This window comes from Felis catus, chromosome B2 (genome assembly GCF_018350175.1).
Source record: "Felis catus isolate Fca126 chromosome B2, F.catus_Fca126_mat1.0, whole genome shotgun sequence".
Taxonomy (NCBI): Eukaryota; Metazoa; Chordata; class Mammalia; order Carnivora; family Felidae; genus Felis; species Felis catus.
In genome coordinates, this window is record NC_058372.1 from 35,418,215 (window position 1) to 35,435,289 (window position 17,075).

Below are 17,075 nucleotides of genomic sequence, written 5' to 3' on the forward strand. Positions count from 1 at the left end.
CTTCTCTTGTTTTGTAGTTTTAGCTCTTATGAGTAGGTGTTTGATCCATTTTGAGTTGTTTATTTTTACTTTTGTATATGGGGCAAAGTAAGGGTCCAACGTCATTCTTTTTCATGTGGATATCCAGTTTTTCCCACACGACCTGTTGAAAAGACTATCCTTTCTCCATTAAATGGTCTTGGCATTCTTGTCAACATTTGATCATATATGCAAGAGTTTATTCTGGGATCTGTATTCTACTCCATTGGTCTACATGTCTGTGTTTATGCCAATGCCACACTGTTTTGATTACTGTAGCTTTGAAGTAAATTTAAAAATCAGGAAATGTGAGACCTCAACTTCATGTTTTTCTTTTTTAAGATTGTTTTGGCTATTTGGAGTCCTTTGAGATTCCATATGATTTTAGAATCATATGGGGGATGGGTTCTTTTATTTCTGCAAAAATCATCATTGGGATTTTGATAGGGATTGCACTCTATAAATTGCTTTTAGTATTAAAACTTACAATCCATGAACATGGGATATCTTTTCACCTATTCATGTCTTCTCTAATTTCCTTCAGCCATGTTTTGTAGTTTTTGTTTGTTAGTTTTGTTTTGTTTTACGAGAAGGGGAAGAGAGAGCATGCACATGAGCGGGGGAGAGGAGCAGAGGGAAAGAGAGAGAGAATCTTAAGCAGGCTCCATGCTCAGTGCAGAGCCCGATGCAGGGCTCGAGCCCACAACCCTGGGATCATGACCTGAGCCGATATCAAGAGTCAGACACCTTAACCAACTGAGCCACCCAGGCACCCCAGTGTTTTGTGGTTTTAAATGTACAAGTCTGTTGCCTCCTTGGTTAGGTTTACTCCTAAGTTATTTCATTCTATTTATTGTTATTATGAATGGAATTGTTTTCTTAATTTCCTTTTGGGGTATTCATTGTTAGTGTATAGGAATACCACTTGTTTTGTGTGTTGTTTTCGTATCTTACAGCTTTGCTGAGTTCCTAAGTTAGTTCTAACAGGTATGCGTGTCTGTGTGTGTGATCCAAGTTGTGTTTGTGTTTGCTTTTGTTTTTACCCAGAGACCTGAGCAGTAACAGGTTTTCTTGACATCTTCCAACGCCAGAGAGTAGACTTTTTCTAGGTCCCCATTCCCTGAGAGGGCAGCCTTTAAGAATCCCAGCTGAGGGGCACCTGGGTGGCCCAGTCAGTTAAGCGTCCAATTTCGGCTCAGGTCATGATCTCACGGCTTGTGAGTTCCAGCCCCGCACCCGGCTCTGTGCTGACAGTGCGGAGCCTGGAGCCCACTTTGAGTTCTGTGTCTCCCTCTCTCTCTGCCCCTCTGCCACTCGCACTCTGTCTCTCAAAAATAAATAAACATTAAAAACATTAAAAAAAGAATCCCAGCTGAACTCAAGAGTACTGGTTCCAGATTCCTGCCTCAGGAAGGCCAAGACCTTGGTCCCTGCCCCTGCATGGTCATTACCATCACAGTGCTTGGCCACCGGGCCCATTTCCCCTCCAATTCCCCACCCCACCCCCCCACCCCCAGCTCCTGCTGCATCAGCTCAGTCATGCCTCTGCTTTTCTGCTCTCTCTTGATTTCAAAAACAGACACATTCTATTTTCTCGATATTCAGAGCAGGAAAGGTCCCAACATCCCACTTCCAAATGAGCACCTCAAGCACATGCATTCAACAGGCACAGAGAAGCCAACATTGCTCCCTAGTGAAAAGCGCAATTCCAGGATACGGCTAGAGTGGGAACACCTCAGTCTCTTCTCTCGTGGGCAGGAGTCCTGCCCACCCCACCCCCCACCCCCACCCCGCCATGGGGCTGGGGGCTGGCCAAGGCCGTGCCATATGAGTAATCGTTGGCTACGGTTACTGGGGGCTACTCTGTGCCAGATACTCTACTGGATGCTTCACATACATTTGATCTCATTTAATCCTCCTTCCAGCCCGATGAGGTGGGTACCATTACGGCCACTGATTTAATTGACAAAACTGCCAACAGTTCAGCTGGCAGAGGAGCAGAGAGTCAAGATTTAGGCTTCGGTTGGCCCATTCCTTTTACCGAACACATCTTGGCTTCCTCCGTTCTCCCGTAAGTCAAATAGAGTTTCCTCATCTTCCCCAATCCTCAGGGACGGGGTCCGTGTGGTTTTCTTCCTCTTGCTTGTCCTCGGGCGCCCAGTGGGTGTGACTTGGGTTGCTCGATTTTGCCCCCCCCCCCCCGGGGGGACCTTTCCACAACTCAGGAGGGACTGTGGACCGCACAGAGCTCTTGGCCTGAGCCCCCGTTACGGGAGAAAGGAGGCTGTTGCCAAGGACTCCGAGGGGAGATAAATGCCGGGAGTGGACTCAACTCTGGTCAGGACCCAAGCACCCAGCCCTCCCAGAGACACTGTGTGAGCCGGGCCGGCCCTGCAGACAGCCCCTCCCGCCGCCCCAGCCAGGGTGGTGCCTGCGTGGGGAGGACTTTAAATCCGGCCGCCAGACCCCTGGCCGGGAGAGGCGGAGAGGACAGGCCACCATGCACAGCTCCGGCAGTCTGCTGCTGCTGCTGCTGCTGGCGGCCACCACGGGCCCCGCCGGCGCCCTCAGTGATGATGAGAAACGCGTGATGGTGGAGCTGCACAACCTCTACCGGGCCCAGGCGTCCCCACCCGCCGCTGACATGCTGCAAATGGTGAGTGCGCCGGGGCGGGGGGGGGGGGGGGGGCGCTCGCCTGCCCAGACCGAAGGGGCGCTGAGCCAGGACCCCCCCCAATCCCTCCCACCCCCGGGATGAAGCTCCCTCAGAGACTCATCTCTCTGGTCAGTGACAGAATTCCTGATATTATGTAATTCACAGGTCCCCAGAGGCAGCCCCATTATACAGATCAGGAAACTGAGGCTCGGCGGGGCTTGCGGGTCCCACAGCCAGTAGAGCCAGACCTGGGAGCCCCAGCTTCCCACTCCAGTGACTCCCAGTACTTCCTAAAATGCAGGTGCCCCCGATTGAGGGGACACAGGAAGTTCCTAATACAATGAGAGGAGGAACAAGGGCAGCAGGAAGGGCCCCAGCACCTAGGGAGGAGGGATGGTCTATGGAGGTGGGTGAGAACAGGAGCCAGAAGCGGTCCGGATCACACAGTTCAAATCCTGTCTCGGTCACGCAACAAGACCCGCGATTTGGGGGAGTCCCTTAAACTGGTAGGGACCCTCGGTTTTTCATCTGTAAAATGGGATCCTAATTAGAGCTACATATACGTCAACATGGAGTGAATCTCACAGATATAACACTGGGGGGGATGAAATCTAAAATATATATATACATACAGTAGGACATACAGAAGGTTTTTTTAAAAAAAATTTTTTAACGTTTATTCATTTTTGAGACAGAGAGAGACACAGCATGAACGGGGGAGGGGCAGAGAGAGAGGGAGACACAGAATCGGAAACAGGCTCCAGGCTCTGAGCCATCAGCCCAGAGCCCGACGCGGGGCTCGAACTCGCGGACCGCGAGATCGTGACCTGAGCTGAAGTCGGACGCTCAACCGACTGAGCCACCCAGGCGCCCCCAGAAGGTTTTAAACATGTAAAAAATACTATTGTATATTGGTGGGGACACATGCAAATATTGTCAGCATACAGGGACGTTCCTACAGATGATGGAAGTCAGGTTTTCGGTGGCAGTAACCTCTGTCGAGAGGAAGAGGTATTTGATGGTAGGGTCAGGAGGCAGGGTGTTTATGCTCAAGATGAAAAAAGATAAAATCAGAAATTGACCCCCTTCCTGCCCTCCCTGAGGGCTGAACTGGCCGTCCTCTGGGCCAACCTGGAGGATTCCTGGGCAGTGTCCAGGGACGCCACAGTTAGTGCCCCAGAGCAAGGTCACACCTGGGGAAGAGAGCAGTGACCCTGAGGATCCGAGACTGGAGTTCTAATTGCTCCGTTCAATCTGGCGAAGTGATTCTGGACCGGTCCCTCTACCTTCAAAGGCTTCCATTTCCTGATCTATCACTTGGGACTGGCAATTCCTACCCTGAGGGTCAGATGGGATGATGTATGACAGAGGTCAAGGAAGGCCTCTAGAAATGCACACAGCAGGACCATTCAACCCCTGTCGGCCCGGCAACCAGGAACTGTAGACGATAGATGAGGAGCACAGGAGGCTGGCACCTGCTCTGCCAGTAGCTCCCTGATTGAGGCCTGGAACTCATTGTTGAGCCTCAGTTTCTCCGTCTGTAGATCCCTGATGCCCTACAGTCTCGTTGGCTACCCAAGCCAGGAGCTGCTTTGCGGACAGAGGTGGACCTTGGGGTGGGGCCACATTCTGGAAAGCAGTTTGGATATTCAGGGGATACGGTGCTGTCTGGTGCGAAGTGATGGGAGGAGGGGATGGCCTGGGACACCGGGATAAATTTGGGACAAGGCTCAGGCTCGACCTCAGCACGCGGTATATACAGACACTCTGGAGACAGACGGCCTGGTTCAAACCTTGATTCTGCCATGTATTAGCTGTGCGACCTTGGCCAAGTGCCTTAACCTCTCTGTGTCTCAGCTTCCTCATCTGTAAATTGAAGATGATGACTACATAGCAAGTCCCTTGTAAGACGGTTGCCAGGATCAAATGAGTGAATATTTATAAAGCACTTAGAACGGCGTGTGGCGCACAGTAAGGGCTCATAAGTGTTGGATTAACCAAAGAGGGAATGAATCCAGGATGACACAGGTGGCAGTTATCATGGACGCCTTTCTCTCCCTGAGCGTCCACATCTAATCATCACCGCTTTTACCTCCCAGAGGGTTCAATTTTCCTTGAACCCTACTTCCCCATCCTCATTCCTTCCTACAACCCTGATCCAGTGTTTCATTACTTCTCCCAAGGACTCCTAAAACGGTCTCGGCCTGCTCCCCCAGCCTCCGGCCTCTGCTTCCGGAATGAACAATCCAGCACATGGGCCTGACCTTGCTCAAAACCCTTCAATGGCTCCCACTGGCTCCTGACCGCCTCGGGATAGACCTCCAGCTCCTGAGAAGGCTCTCTCTGTGTGTCTGACCCCCGCTTACACCTCCAGCCTCCTCTCCTGCTGTTTTTCCCTCAGTAACCTCAACAGCTGCCCCTTCCCCAGCCAAAACGTTGTATCTCACCTCTATGCCTTTGCTCATGCTGCGCCTCGGTTCAGATGTCTTTCCCCGTCCACCTGACCAATGCCTCAGTTTTAGCACTTAGCTTAGTGTCTCCTCTAAATGGCCCTCTTTGGTGCCTCTATAGTATCCACTGCATATGTGTCACTTAGCACACGGTGGCCCAATCACCAGTTTATGACAATGTGCACTTGGGCTTCTAGGTCCTTGCTCTCATCTCCAGGCTGGTACAGTGCCCAAGACTGTGTGTTGAATGAGTGGATGAATGAACGGACTTGCTTTCAGATGGTGACCATGTGGCCAATGTGGGTGGGTGCCGTGACTCTCAAATACCCACGGGGGTCTCTGGAAGACTGAGAAGACCTGAGACCCGCAGGAACGACCCTACTGGCGGAACTCCACGCAGCCAGCCCGAACGGGAATCACAGCCGGGCTCAGTAGGGAGACCGCTTGTAAGCAGGGTCTGTCTCAGTCATCAACAGTTGACACATGCGTATCGAGCACCTGCTATGAGCCAGCACTGTGCCAGACACTGGGGTGACATACCCTGAAGGAGGTCGCAGTTTAGTCTGGAGCCCCGCACATCATCCCAGACACCCAGATCCAGGTTCCCCGCCTGAAGACGCTCCGGGACCAGTGATTTGGGACAAAAACACCCAGGGAGGGAAAGGGATTCACCCATAGTCACAAAGTGGGGGGGTTCCAGTCCAGTGTGACCGCCCCTCCCCCCCCCCCTTCGCAGGCAGCTGCTCCTGAGAACCTTGTGTGGGTGAGGAGCCCCATCCCCCCCCTCCTCTCAGGGTCGCCCAAGCTCTTGACACTTTACAGGCCGTCTGGCTCCCACAGCTGGCTGGGCCCCCAGAGGGTGGAACAGGAGTTGCCGCCAGGCCATCCATTTCTAGGAGAGGCCAAGGACAAAGTTTAATGGGATCCAGGCCTTCCTCCTCAATCCTTTGTTAATCCGTCTTCCCACCCACACTGGGCCTGTCCTCCTGGCTGGGGACCCAGAGAACTCAGAGGTCCCTTAACCTGAAATGCCCCCTCCCGCTGCCTCACCTGAAGTCCCGCCTGAAGGACGGGACGTTGGGATCTGACAGCTCCTTGAGACACCAAGGCTCTGAAACCAGGCCTCTCCGTAAGGGTCACACAGGGACACTTAATTTTCTTGGGGAAAGGGGTTGTCAGTTGACAAGAGTTGAGAGCACCTGGGAATAGCACTTGGGAGGGAAGCCTGGAGCTGGTAAAGCCATGGAGGCTGGGCGACCCCAAGGGGAGAGTGGGACCTGAGAGGGGAGTATCATATTTATGGTGGGAGGGTGAGGGGTTGGGAGGGGCTGGATCAACAGTGCAGCCCTTGAACCTCTCACTGGACGTTCTGTGGTCTTCAGAGCAGGCAGACAGTCCTGGGAGGTAGGCAGGGCACAGCCACCACCTTTCACACAGGAGGATATTAATATTAATTAATAACAACAGTGTCACAAACACCATCTCATTTATTCCTCCCAAAGCACCACGAGACTTCAGAAAGGTCAGGCACTCTGTCTAAAATCACACAGCTGGTAAATGGTCCCAAGCTTAGCTCTCTCCATGGCCTGGGGTGGCACCCTACCATCCCCCCCCCCCCAGAGAAGCCCCCCAGGAGCACAGACCTGTTCCTGATCTTGGCCAAGAGTCACCCCGAAGGAGGGGAGGGTCTCCCGCCCCCAAGAGGCCCCCAGGACACCTTCAACCTTCTTCTCTGATCCCCAGAATTGTGGGTATCCTCACCTCTCTCTCCCGCAACCCTCTCCCACCTCCACCGAGCCCAAGGCGTTCCTCACCTCCCTCTCCGACCTGCCCCGCAGAGGTGGGACGAGGAGCTGGCCGCCTTCGCCAAGGCCTACGCGCAGAAGTGCGTGTGGGGCCACAACAAGGAGCGCGGGCGGCGCGGGGAGAACCTGTTTGCCATCACGGACGAGGGCTTGGACGTGCCGCTGGCCATGGAGGAGTGGCACCACGAGCGCGAGCACTACAACCTCAGCGCAGCCACCTGCGACCAGGGCCAGATGTGCGGCCACTACACGCAGGTGCGAAGCCGCGGGGCGGGTGGGCGGGGACGGGCCACAAGAGCACTGGGCGGGGCTACGTGACTAGTGGGCGGGGCCGCACGTGCAGCGGGGGGGCGGGGCGGGGCAGAGGCCACCTGTCCCTTCACTGCCTGGGAGTCCGCTTCTTAAACTGCCTAAACCATTTTCAGTTGACTCCAAAACCCACGAATCGTTTGAAAATCGATGTGGCCCCTCCCGTCCTCCTCGGACTGAGGGGACCTAAGTTAGGTGTCACAGAGGCAGTTTCGTGGAGGGTAATTATTCTAGGCAATCCTGATCGACGTCTAAGCGGTCCTGTCCTACCTAAGTTAGACAGGGTTGTTTGTGCCCGCGGTCTTCTGTCTCATCGTCCCTCTTCTGTCATTTCTCATAGCGTCTAAGTTGCTGCTTCTACTCTGCCAGGGACCGATGAAGCAAATAGACTATTGTGTGTGTTTAACTTTCCTTCTGCTTTTAAAAACTATGTGTAAATGAGAGCAAATCGTCACTGAGCGAAGGTTCCAGGGAGACTCCGAGAGCATTTCCTGCCCCTCACAGTCACATTTTGCTTACGTCAGGGTTCTCACTGCACTTTGAAAGTTGGAGTTTGCAGATAAGAGGTGTCGGGTGGGGGTACTGTAGGGGTGTGTGTATGGGTGTGTAGAGGAATTAACATTAGTGTTCTTGAGTTCTTATTTTCTCCACCCAATGCTCATTATTCAAACAATACCATGACAATTTTTTTTTTTTTTTAATAAACATCTTGCCACCCATATCCACGAAGTCCACTTTCCAGGGCTTCTTTTGAGTGGTATTTTTAGTGCCACTCTTTAGGGAAGGGAATCCTAGTATCATCCACCCAGATGGAGAGGTTGTAAGTGCCCAGCAACCCTCCCTGGTTCCCTTCCCTCTGTGCCCTGCAATTTCTCACACTTCCCTTACCCCCAGCATGAGCTCGCGCACAGGATCTTCCTGCAAGGATTACCATCAGTGCCCAGCGGGAGTGGGGCTGCTCCACCTCCAGCCCCATGTTCTCCAGGGCTGAGTGCACATGAACTCTGGGGTCATTTCTGCCTGGGAGATGCTCCATACTGGTACCTTCAGCTGACTTAAGTAGAAAAACCCCAATCCTGGGGTTGTGTGTAGGATAATAGCCAGAGCTAGATCTCAGAGCAAAAACTGGCCTCCATTTGAGCGACTCCCGAGCAGGGTGGGCCTAGAAACAAGGGGAGGCTGCTGGTCTCAGCCCGTGGCAGTGCCCGAACGTTTTGAATTTAAACATTTTATACTTAAGACAGAATTCCTTCTAGCAGGTAGGGGGCCCAGACTTAGAAACAGCAGAGCAGATCCCTGCTTACTTGTGATTTGGGGGAAGCTCTGCTTCCAAAATGGCTTCTTCTGTTTCTTGGATTTTGCTTGTTACTGGTATCCACGATTCTCCCATTTGAGATTCATTCCTTTGGATGTACCCTGTTTAAAAGGCACAGGAAATTGCAAAAAAAAAAAAAAAATGCACAAGAAGAATTTATGAGGGTATATACAAAGGGTTTTCAGAGAGGCCTGTCCAAACAATGTGTGTGGTTGGCAGGGGGAACTAGATTGTTCAGGACAAATTCCACACCACCCCCCCCCCCCCCAGCAAAATCCCTGTTTAGAGTTTTGTCCTGAAGCTGCATGTCCTCAGACTTGGATCTCACAGGTTGTAGGGATCCTCTTCTCCCCACCCATAGAAGACTGGTGTAGAGACACTAGCTAGGGACAATCCCACCCAGACTAAACTGTTGAGTTTGCCCTCCTTCAGGTGGTCTGGGCCAAGACAGAGAGGATTGGCTGTGGCTCCCACTTCTGTGAGAAGCTCCAGGGTGTTGAGGAGACCAATATCCATTTGCTGGTTTGCAACTATGAGCCTCCGTGAGTGCCCAGGGAGTCCTGGGGGTAGGGGATGAGCAGGGCCAAGGGGAGGGTTGGGTTGGCAGTCTAAGAAAGTGGGAGGGGGCCGATCTGGGGCCTTAGGGGAGCTGTGAGGGCACCGATGGGAGCCTGCTCTCATTGACCCAGCAAGTTAGTTGGGAGTAAGACCCAGGGGTACTACCGGCCTAAGTGTGTGTATGAGGGATAAGGACAGGGGTTTGTAGGGACTGCCCCCCCCCCCCCCCCCCCGCGCCCAGCACAGTTCTCGCCTCCCGCAGGGGGAACGTGAAGGGAAAGAGGCCCTACCAGGAAGGGACTCCGTGCTCCCTGTGTCCCTCCGGCTACCGCTGCGAGAACTCCCTCTGTGGTGAGTTGGGGTGGAGTGGGGAGGAGAAAGAAGGGGAGGGAAGGGATGCCTACAGGACGGTCCTAGAGCCTCCCGGGACTTCCAAGAGGTGCACGGGCAGGGGGAGGGGCCTGGCGGGATGCGACCTCCGGGGGCCCTTGGCGGGCCCACCCTATGAGGGTTCCCAAGCCCAATTCGCCTTCCTTGCTCAGCCACTTTGGCCCCCTGTCATTCAAAGTGACCGGTTTTCAACCCCCCCAAGTGGAGGGTAGAGGAGAGTCAGGCGGCTCCCGAGCACCGGGCGAGGTGGGCGGGACCGGAGGGAAATGTTCCCCCCATGTGGGCGGAGCCTGGCGGTGGGCGTGGACTTGAAGGGACCAGGCCTGCGTCGGGCACAGGCACCTAGCTGGAGAGTCCCCTGAAAAAGTGATTGTGTGAGCGCAGAGAGAGGATTTGGACGAGGAGGATGGAGAAGCCACTGTTACAACGTTATAATAAAACAACAAGGTTATAAAAAAGTATCATTTAGGGGCCTGGGTGGCTCCGTCGGTTAAGTGTCCGACTTCGGCTCAGGTCATGATCTCTCGGTTTGTGAGATCGAGCCCCGCCTCGGGCTCTGTGCTGACAGCTCAGAGCCTGGAGCCTGCTTCTGATGCTGTGTCTGCCTCTCTCTCTGCCCCTCCCCCGCTCACGCTCTGTCTCTGAAAAATGAATAAACCTTAAAAAAATTTAAAAATATTTTTTAAATAAGTATCATTTATTATGAATGAAGGACATAGTCGCTGGAGAGGATGTGTTTGTGTGTCATCGTCAGACATTTGGTCGCCTCATCTTGATTGCCGGGGGGCTCCGGACACGGGGTCCTGCCACAGCACTAATGCCAAAGCCTTGTTTCTTATCAGAACTCATCAGAGACCCGGAGGAGGCTCAGGATTTGCCTTACCTGGTAACTGAGGCCCCATCTTCCCTGGCAACGGAAGCTTCAAGTTCTAGGAAAAGCGGTATCCCTTCTTCCGTGGCAACGGAAAATCCGTCCTCCTTGGTAACAGAGGTCTCGGGCCCCCTGGCAACCAAGGCTCTTCCGGCTGTAGAAACCAAGGCCCCGTCTCCCTTAGCAACGGAAGATTCCCCCTCCATGGCAACAGAGGCTCCACCTTCCTTAACAACTGAGGTCCCTTCCTTTTTGGCAACTCACAGCCCCTTTGCCTTGGATGAGGGGCCAGCCACCTTCTCCAAATCGACCAATGATCCCATCTCCCAACTGGCAGACAAAGAGGCCAGCAGGACAAGAATGCCCCCCAAGACCCCAGAGAGTTCTCTGCACCCCAAGATGTTCTTGACAGGGACACGGGAGCCACGACCCCACTCCCAGAAAGCAGGCAAGGCCGAGGCCGAGTTGTCTCCTTCCAGTGAGGTCTTGGCCTCAGTTTCTCCAGTCCAGGACAAGACAGGTGGGCTGCCGGCCACATTGGACCACGTGGGGCACACCTCCTCCAAGTCCCTGTCTAACTCCCCCAATACCTCTGCCACCTCTAATGCCGTGGGTGGGCGAACCCTGGCCCTGCAGTCGTCTTTGCCAGGTAAGACCTGTAGTGTTCGTCCCACTTCCCCGTCTTCCTCTAGAATGTCGGCGCCCTGCCCCCAGCATAGGTGTTATGGCCATAGCGGGGCATGCACCCTCTGAGTCAGAGCTTCCTCCCTGGCTGCTGGGCCCCCGCTTGCATGCCTGGCAGGGAGGGTGGGAGGTCGGGCAGAGCTGTCTCCAGGCTGAGGCCCTCTCCCTCCCCACAGGCGCAGAGGGCCCTGAAAAGCCTAGCATCAAGTCAGGGCTGAAGTCGGGCCCTGGTCACATCTGGGGCCCCCTTCTGGGGCTGCTGCTCCTGCCTCTGCTGGTGCTGGCTGGAATCTTCTGAAGGGGTCATCACTCAAAGGCAAGGCCTGGTGGGGGGACCCTGGCCTCGTGCCCGCTCCAGATGGTCTTTCTCCAAGCAAGAGGCCACAGTTTCCTGGGAAGGTCCTGCTCTATGGCCCAGTAGTTGCCACCCCCCCCCCCGGCCCCCCAGCCTTGACCCCAGCTTCTGGCCAGACGCCAAGCCAGTAACCTTGTGCTCTCGGGAGGCCTAAGGCCAACTCCTGGCTCTGCTCCAGGAGTGCCTCTGCCTCTGTGGGGGTCTCCCCTTAGCTAGCTGCAGACTGTACTGGGCAGTGTTCCTGTGGCCACTTGTGCCCATTCTCCCGTTGTCCTGTGGTCACGTTTCTGCTCTTCCAGGGACAGAAGATATCGGTGCTTCCCAGAGACCCCTTGACCCCTCCTAGTCCCCTGGCTTCTTCTTTAAGCCATCTGAGTCTGAGACTGTTTCCAGGAAGACCTTCTGCCTTCCCAGGGTGAAGAGATCAGCTGTCCTCCTGCCATCTCCCCCACCCTGTCCCCCGCCCCCAAACAAGATGCTTCTTGGCTGAAGGCCTTCTGGAAGGGAAAGACTGCAGGGCACGCCTCATCCACAGATGCCTTTGGGGTGCGAGGCCTGGTTGGCTATGAGTTCAGGTTGCCACCTATGACTGCACCCCCTGCCTGGACCCCTCCTGCCCTTCCCACCTCAATCCTGGGTCTGGGTGGGGGTTCAAGAGAGATCCCTGCCCACCGGCCCTGCCAGAACTGTCTGCCTCTGCAGGTAGGGGGTTCTTCCTGAGCTCCCCCTCCCCCTACTTGCTGCTGTAGCCCCGGAGGGGGGGTTTGTGAGGGGCAGATGAAGGACAAGCCCCACCTGAATGGGGTTCTATGGGGGGGGGGGCAGGCAGGGACCAGGGAAGGGAAGCAGCCCCTGACTCCTGAATAAAAGCCTGTGTAAGAATACCAAGTGTCTGTGCTTGTGAGGGGTGGAGGGCAAAAGGAGGGCTCTCTGAGAGGCCCTGAGGAGGTTCCCCTCCCAACCACTGGCAACGGTTCCTTCTCCCACACCTCCTGTCCCCACACACGCCATCCAGTCCTTCGGGGCGTCTTTCTTTTCCTTCCTAAAAACCGTCCCCCTCCACATCTCACATCTTCAGGCAGCCTGCGGGAAGGAGAAAGGGCCAAGGGGCTGGATCCCCCAGCTCCAGGAGTCACCAGTGGAGGCTAGTTGGGTTTTAGACCCAGAAGCAAGGAGTGGCATACAACCTCTTTGCAGGGTGTTGTCGCCCAGGCCCGTCGGGCACACAAGATCGGAAGGCTTTGCCAGCCCTCGGTGCCTGGAGGAATCCCGAGAAAGGGTTCTGGAGTCTCAGCCACATTCCCCCAGGGGACAACGGCAGGACTGTGCAGAGCGCTGTCCGGCAGGAAAGCACAAATGTGGGGGGGTGGGGGGGTGCGGCCAGCAGCAGGTGACAGGGCAGCTTGGGATCAAGCTGGTGGGGAGGGAGAGAGCGCCTGTCTGGAGTGTGAGCAGTTAAAACAGGAAGCATACAAGTCAGGCTGTGTGGTGACTGTAAATATATATTATATAGTCATATTTATGTGTATGTGTACATGTATATATGATACAATATATTAAGATATCTTAAAGATATAAATTAAGACATAACTCATATAGGGGCGCCTGGGTGACTCCATCAGCTGAGCGTCTTGACTCTTGATTTCGGCTCAGGTCATGATCCCAGGGTCCGGGGATCAAGTCCCGCGTCAGGCTCCGTGCTGAGTGTGGAGCCTGCTTGGGATTCTCTCTCCCCCGTCCCTCTCCGTTGCGTGTGTTCTAAAATAACTATATATAACTCAAATAAAATTCACCCATTTAAAGTGACCACTCAACCACAGGGTGGTGCAACCATCAGAACATTTTAGAACATTCTCATCACCCCAAAAAGAAGCCCCACACCCCAGGCCCTAAGCCACCACTAATCCACTGTCTATGGATTGGTCTGTTCTGACATTTTGTGTAACTGCAATCACACACAGGTGGCCTTTTTTTGGTCTGGCTTCTTCCACGTAACACATTTTCAAGATTTATCCATGTGGTGGCATGAAGCAGTTACTTCATTCCTTTTTATCACCAAGTGATATCCCCTAGCATAGAACACCTTTCATTTATCCATTTGTCAATTGGTGGACATTTGGGTTGTTTCCAGTTTGGGGCTATTTTGATGTTGCTATCAATATGCGTGTAGAAGTTTTTGTGTGGATGTATGTTCTCATTTCTCTCGGGTGTCTATCTAGGAGCAGTATCGTATGGTAGGTAACTGCGGGTCACGTGATCACTCTTAACTTTTTTTAGGAACTGCCGGATAGCTTTCCCAAGCGGCCACGCCATTTCACATTTGCACCAGCAACAAGGGTTTCCATTTCTCCACGTCTCTGCCAACACTTGTTATCTTTTTAAAATTATAGCAATCCTAGTGAGTGTGAAGCAGTATCTTATTGTGGTTTTGATTTTCATTTCCCTGATGGCTAATAATGCCAAGCATCTTTCCAGGTGCTTATTGGCCATTTATCTCTGGAGAGAGGTCTATTCAAGTCTTTATTATTGAGTTGTAGAAATTCTTTTTTTTTTTAATTTTTTTTCCCAACGTTTATTTATTTTTTTGAGACAGAGACAGAGCGTGAACAGGGCAGGGTCAGAAAGAGAGGGAGACGCAGATTCTGAAACAGGCTCCAGGCTCCGAGCTGTCGGCACAGAGCCTGACGCGGGGCTCGAACTCACAGACCATAAGATCATGACCTGAGCCGAAGTCGGACACTCAACCGACTAAGCCACCCAGGCGCCCCAATTCTTTTTTTTTTTTTTATGTTTACTTATTTTTGAGAAAGAGAGGGAGAGAGCCGCACGTGGGTGAGCCGGAGAGAGGCAGAGACAGAGAATCCCAAGCAGGCTCTGCACGGTCAGCACAGAGCCCTAGGTGGGCCTCGAACTCACAAACCATGAGGTCACATGCTCAACCGACTGAGCCACCAGAATGCCTCTATTGGAATTACACAGTCTAGATAAGTCCCTTACCAGATATACAATTTTAAAACATTCTCTCTCGTTCTGTGAGTTGTCTTTTCTTTAGGATGTTCTTTGAACACAAGTTTTTATTGTGATGATATCCGATTTATCTATTTTTTTTCTTTTGTTGCTGTTTTTTGGTGTTATATTTGAGAAATCATTACCTAATCCATGGTCACAAAGATTTATGCCTATGTCTTTTTCTAAGAGTTTTATAGTTTAAAATTTTTTTTTTAATTTTTGTTTTTAACGTTTATTGATTTTTGAGATAGAGACAGAGCATGGACGGGGGAGGGTCAGAGAGAGGGAGACACAGAATCTGAAACAGGCTCCAGGTCTGAGCTGTCAGCACAGGGCCCGACGCGGGGCTCAAATAGGGACCGCGAGATCATGACCTGAGCCAAAATCGGACGCTTAACTGAGCCACCCAGGCGCCCCTATAGTTTCAATTCTTATATTTAAGCCTTTGATCCATTTTGAGTTAATTTTTCTATGTGGTGTGAGGTGGGAGTCCAACTTCGTTCTCATGCATGTGAATGATCCGGTTGTCCAAGCACTTTTCGTGGAAGACAATTCTTCCGTTTAATTGTCTTGTTGCCTTTGTCCCAAACCAACTGACCTTAAATGTAAATGTTTATTTCTGGACCCTCAATTCTATTCCATTGATCTATATGTCTATCTTCTGCCAGTACCACACTATCTTGGTTACCATAGCTTTGTAGTAAGTTTTGAAACTGCAAAATGGGCCCTCCAATTTTGTTCTTTTTCAAGATTGCTTAGGCTATTCTAGATCCCTGGAATTTCCACATGAATTTTAGTTTCGGCTTGTCAAATTTCTGCAAAGAAGTCGTCTGAGATTTTGATAGGGATTGTGTAATCTGCCATCTAAGGTTCTCCAATCCATGAACATGGGCTGTCTTTCCACTTAAGGTCTTTACTTTTGTTCAACAATGTTCTGTAATTTTCAAAGTATAAATTATACGATTTTTTTGGTAAAACTTATTCATAAGCATTTTATTATTTTTGATGCTATTATAAATGAAATTGTTTATTAATTTCATTCTCACTTTCTTCAACTGTGTGTATAAAGGAGTATGAATGATTTTTGTGTATCAATTTTATAACCTGTACCCTTGCTGGATTATGTTATTTCTATGTGTTTAAACACTTAAGTGTTTATATGTATTTTTGGTGGATTCTTCAGGATTTTCTATGTATGAGATCATGTTGTCTATAGACATAGTTTTACTTCTTTCTTTCTAACCCAAATAACTTTATTTTTTAAAGTTTATTTTGAGAGAGAGAGAGAGAGAGGGAGGGAGGGAAAGAGCACTTGAGCTTGAGAGGGGCAGAGAGAGGGAGAGCAAGAATCCCAAGCAGGCTCCGTGCTGTCAGCACAGAGCCCGACACAGGGCTCATGAATTGTGAGATCATGGCCTGAGCTGAAATCAAGAGTTGGACACTGAACCACCCAGGTGCCCCCCAGATAACTTTTAATTCACTTTCCTGCTTGCCCTGGCTGGACCCTCCAGTACAATGTTGAGTAATGGCAAGAGCAGACATCCTTATCTTTCCTGAGCGTCGAGGGAAAAACGTTAGGTTTCTCATCATTCAGTCTAATGTTAATTATGGGTTTTTCATAGATGCCATTTATCAGGGTGAGGAAGTTCTAAGGTTTTTGAATGTTTTTGTCATGACAGGAAGTTTGACTGGCACTCTGCGGCCTCCAGGCCTCTGCGGAGTGGGGAGTACTCTGCTCCAGCACTATGCTGCACGGCCCCAGGCATCTGGGGACCGGTAAAGCAACGAGGGCTCTGGTAGGACCCAGCACAGGCCACCACTACCAACTCAGGCCTTTCGGGAGGCCTAGCAGAGGACTTCCCGGTTTTGTCCTTCAGAATTAGGTTTCCCAGGAGGAGAGGATGGAGACTAACTCCCTGTCACCCCTCCTCTTGCAGACAGCTCAGCTGTGCCCCAATCCAACCCAATCTCCTTTCTCAGCTAAAAACCTGGTCGCACTTTAGTTTCCAGGACGGACAGGGAAATACCAGGGGCTCGGACGGTGGGTGAGACATTAGCCTTCAAACACGGAAGAGAGTAAACAAAGTTAACATACACAACACCCACATCTGAATACTGACCTGAAAAACAGGAGGGGCAGAACCTGCACTTTGCTCACCTAAAACCTGAGACCGAGCATCCAAGGGGGATTTTCTTGCTGTTTCTGGGTGCAGAAGACAGCCTGGGAAATGTAGTCCGGGCCCTGAAATGCCCAAGTCCAAGCACCCCTAAATCCACAGGGGCCTTAGGAGGTAATCAATGCAAACACAGGATCTGAAGGTGAAGCAACAGGAAGAAAAGTCACCCCGCGACAGTGGTCAGTGCCATGGGGGGAAACCACACCGGGCTGGAGACAGGGGACGTGCCACAAAGCAGACGTGCCTCTGAAGGGCCTTCCTTCTCTGGAAGGAAATGGTGCCAGCAAGGCCTGGCCCGCTGTGCCCCCCTTCCCTGCCGCTTCAGCAGTCTGAAGGGAGTTAAGAGCCCTCAGTGGCCTCAGCCACCGGACATTTACAGGACACCCACACGGGCATGCTCCTGAATTCCTGGGGAACAGGGATACATAAAGCAAACTGCCCGCAAGACAACTGTTACTAGACCACTGGGGAAAACCAG

At 52.1% G+C, this 17,075-nt stretch overlaps 1 protein-coding gene across 4 annotated transcripts; it reads left to right on the forward strand.

The window, feature by feature from the left end:
- The first annotated feature begins 2,339 nt into the window (after positions 1-2,339).
- On the forward strand, positions 2,340-12,295 carry PI16 (peptidase inhibitor 16). 4 transcript variants are annotated; one of them, XM_006931660.5, is made up of 7 exons: positions 2,344-2,674; positions 6,963-7,184; positions 8,986-9,095; positions 9,374-9,462; positions 10,344-11,021; positions 11,233-11,372; positions 11,711-12,295. In XM_006931660.5, exons 1-6 carry the CDS (start codon positions 2,519-2,521, stop codon positions 11,352-11,354), a joined length of 1,377 nt encoding a protein of 458 aa, XP_006931722.1. In that variant the 5' UTR covers positions 2,344-2,518; the 3' UTR covers positions 11,355-11,372; positions 11,711-12,295. The 4 variants fall into 4 exon arrangements, with proteins under 4 accessions (XP_044913401.1, XP_006931722.1, XP_006931723.1 ...); XM_006931661.5 differs by having other exon boundaries at positions 11,826-12,295; XM_045057466.1 differs by lacking the exon at positions 11,233-11,372 and having other exon boundaries at positions 2,340-2,674.
- Positions 12,296-17,075: the final 4,780 nt, after the last annotated feature.

What these genes read in the sequence shown, in the direction of transcription:
- PI16 (XM_006931660.5), top strand. Translation starts at nt 2,519, where the DNA reads ATGCACAGCTCCGGCAGTCTGCTGCTGCTGCTGCTGCTGGCGGCCACC. An exon ending in CCGCTGACATGCTGCAAATG is followed by an intron (nt 2,675 to 6,962) that starts GTGAGTGCGCCG and finishes CCTGCCCCGCAG; the next exon opens with AGGTGGGACGAGGAGCTGGC. An exon ending in GTTTGCAACTATGAGCCTCC is followed by an intron (nt 9,096 to 9,373) that starts GTGAGTGCCCAG and finishes CGCCTCCCGCAG; the next exon opens with GGGGAACGTGAAGGGAAAGA.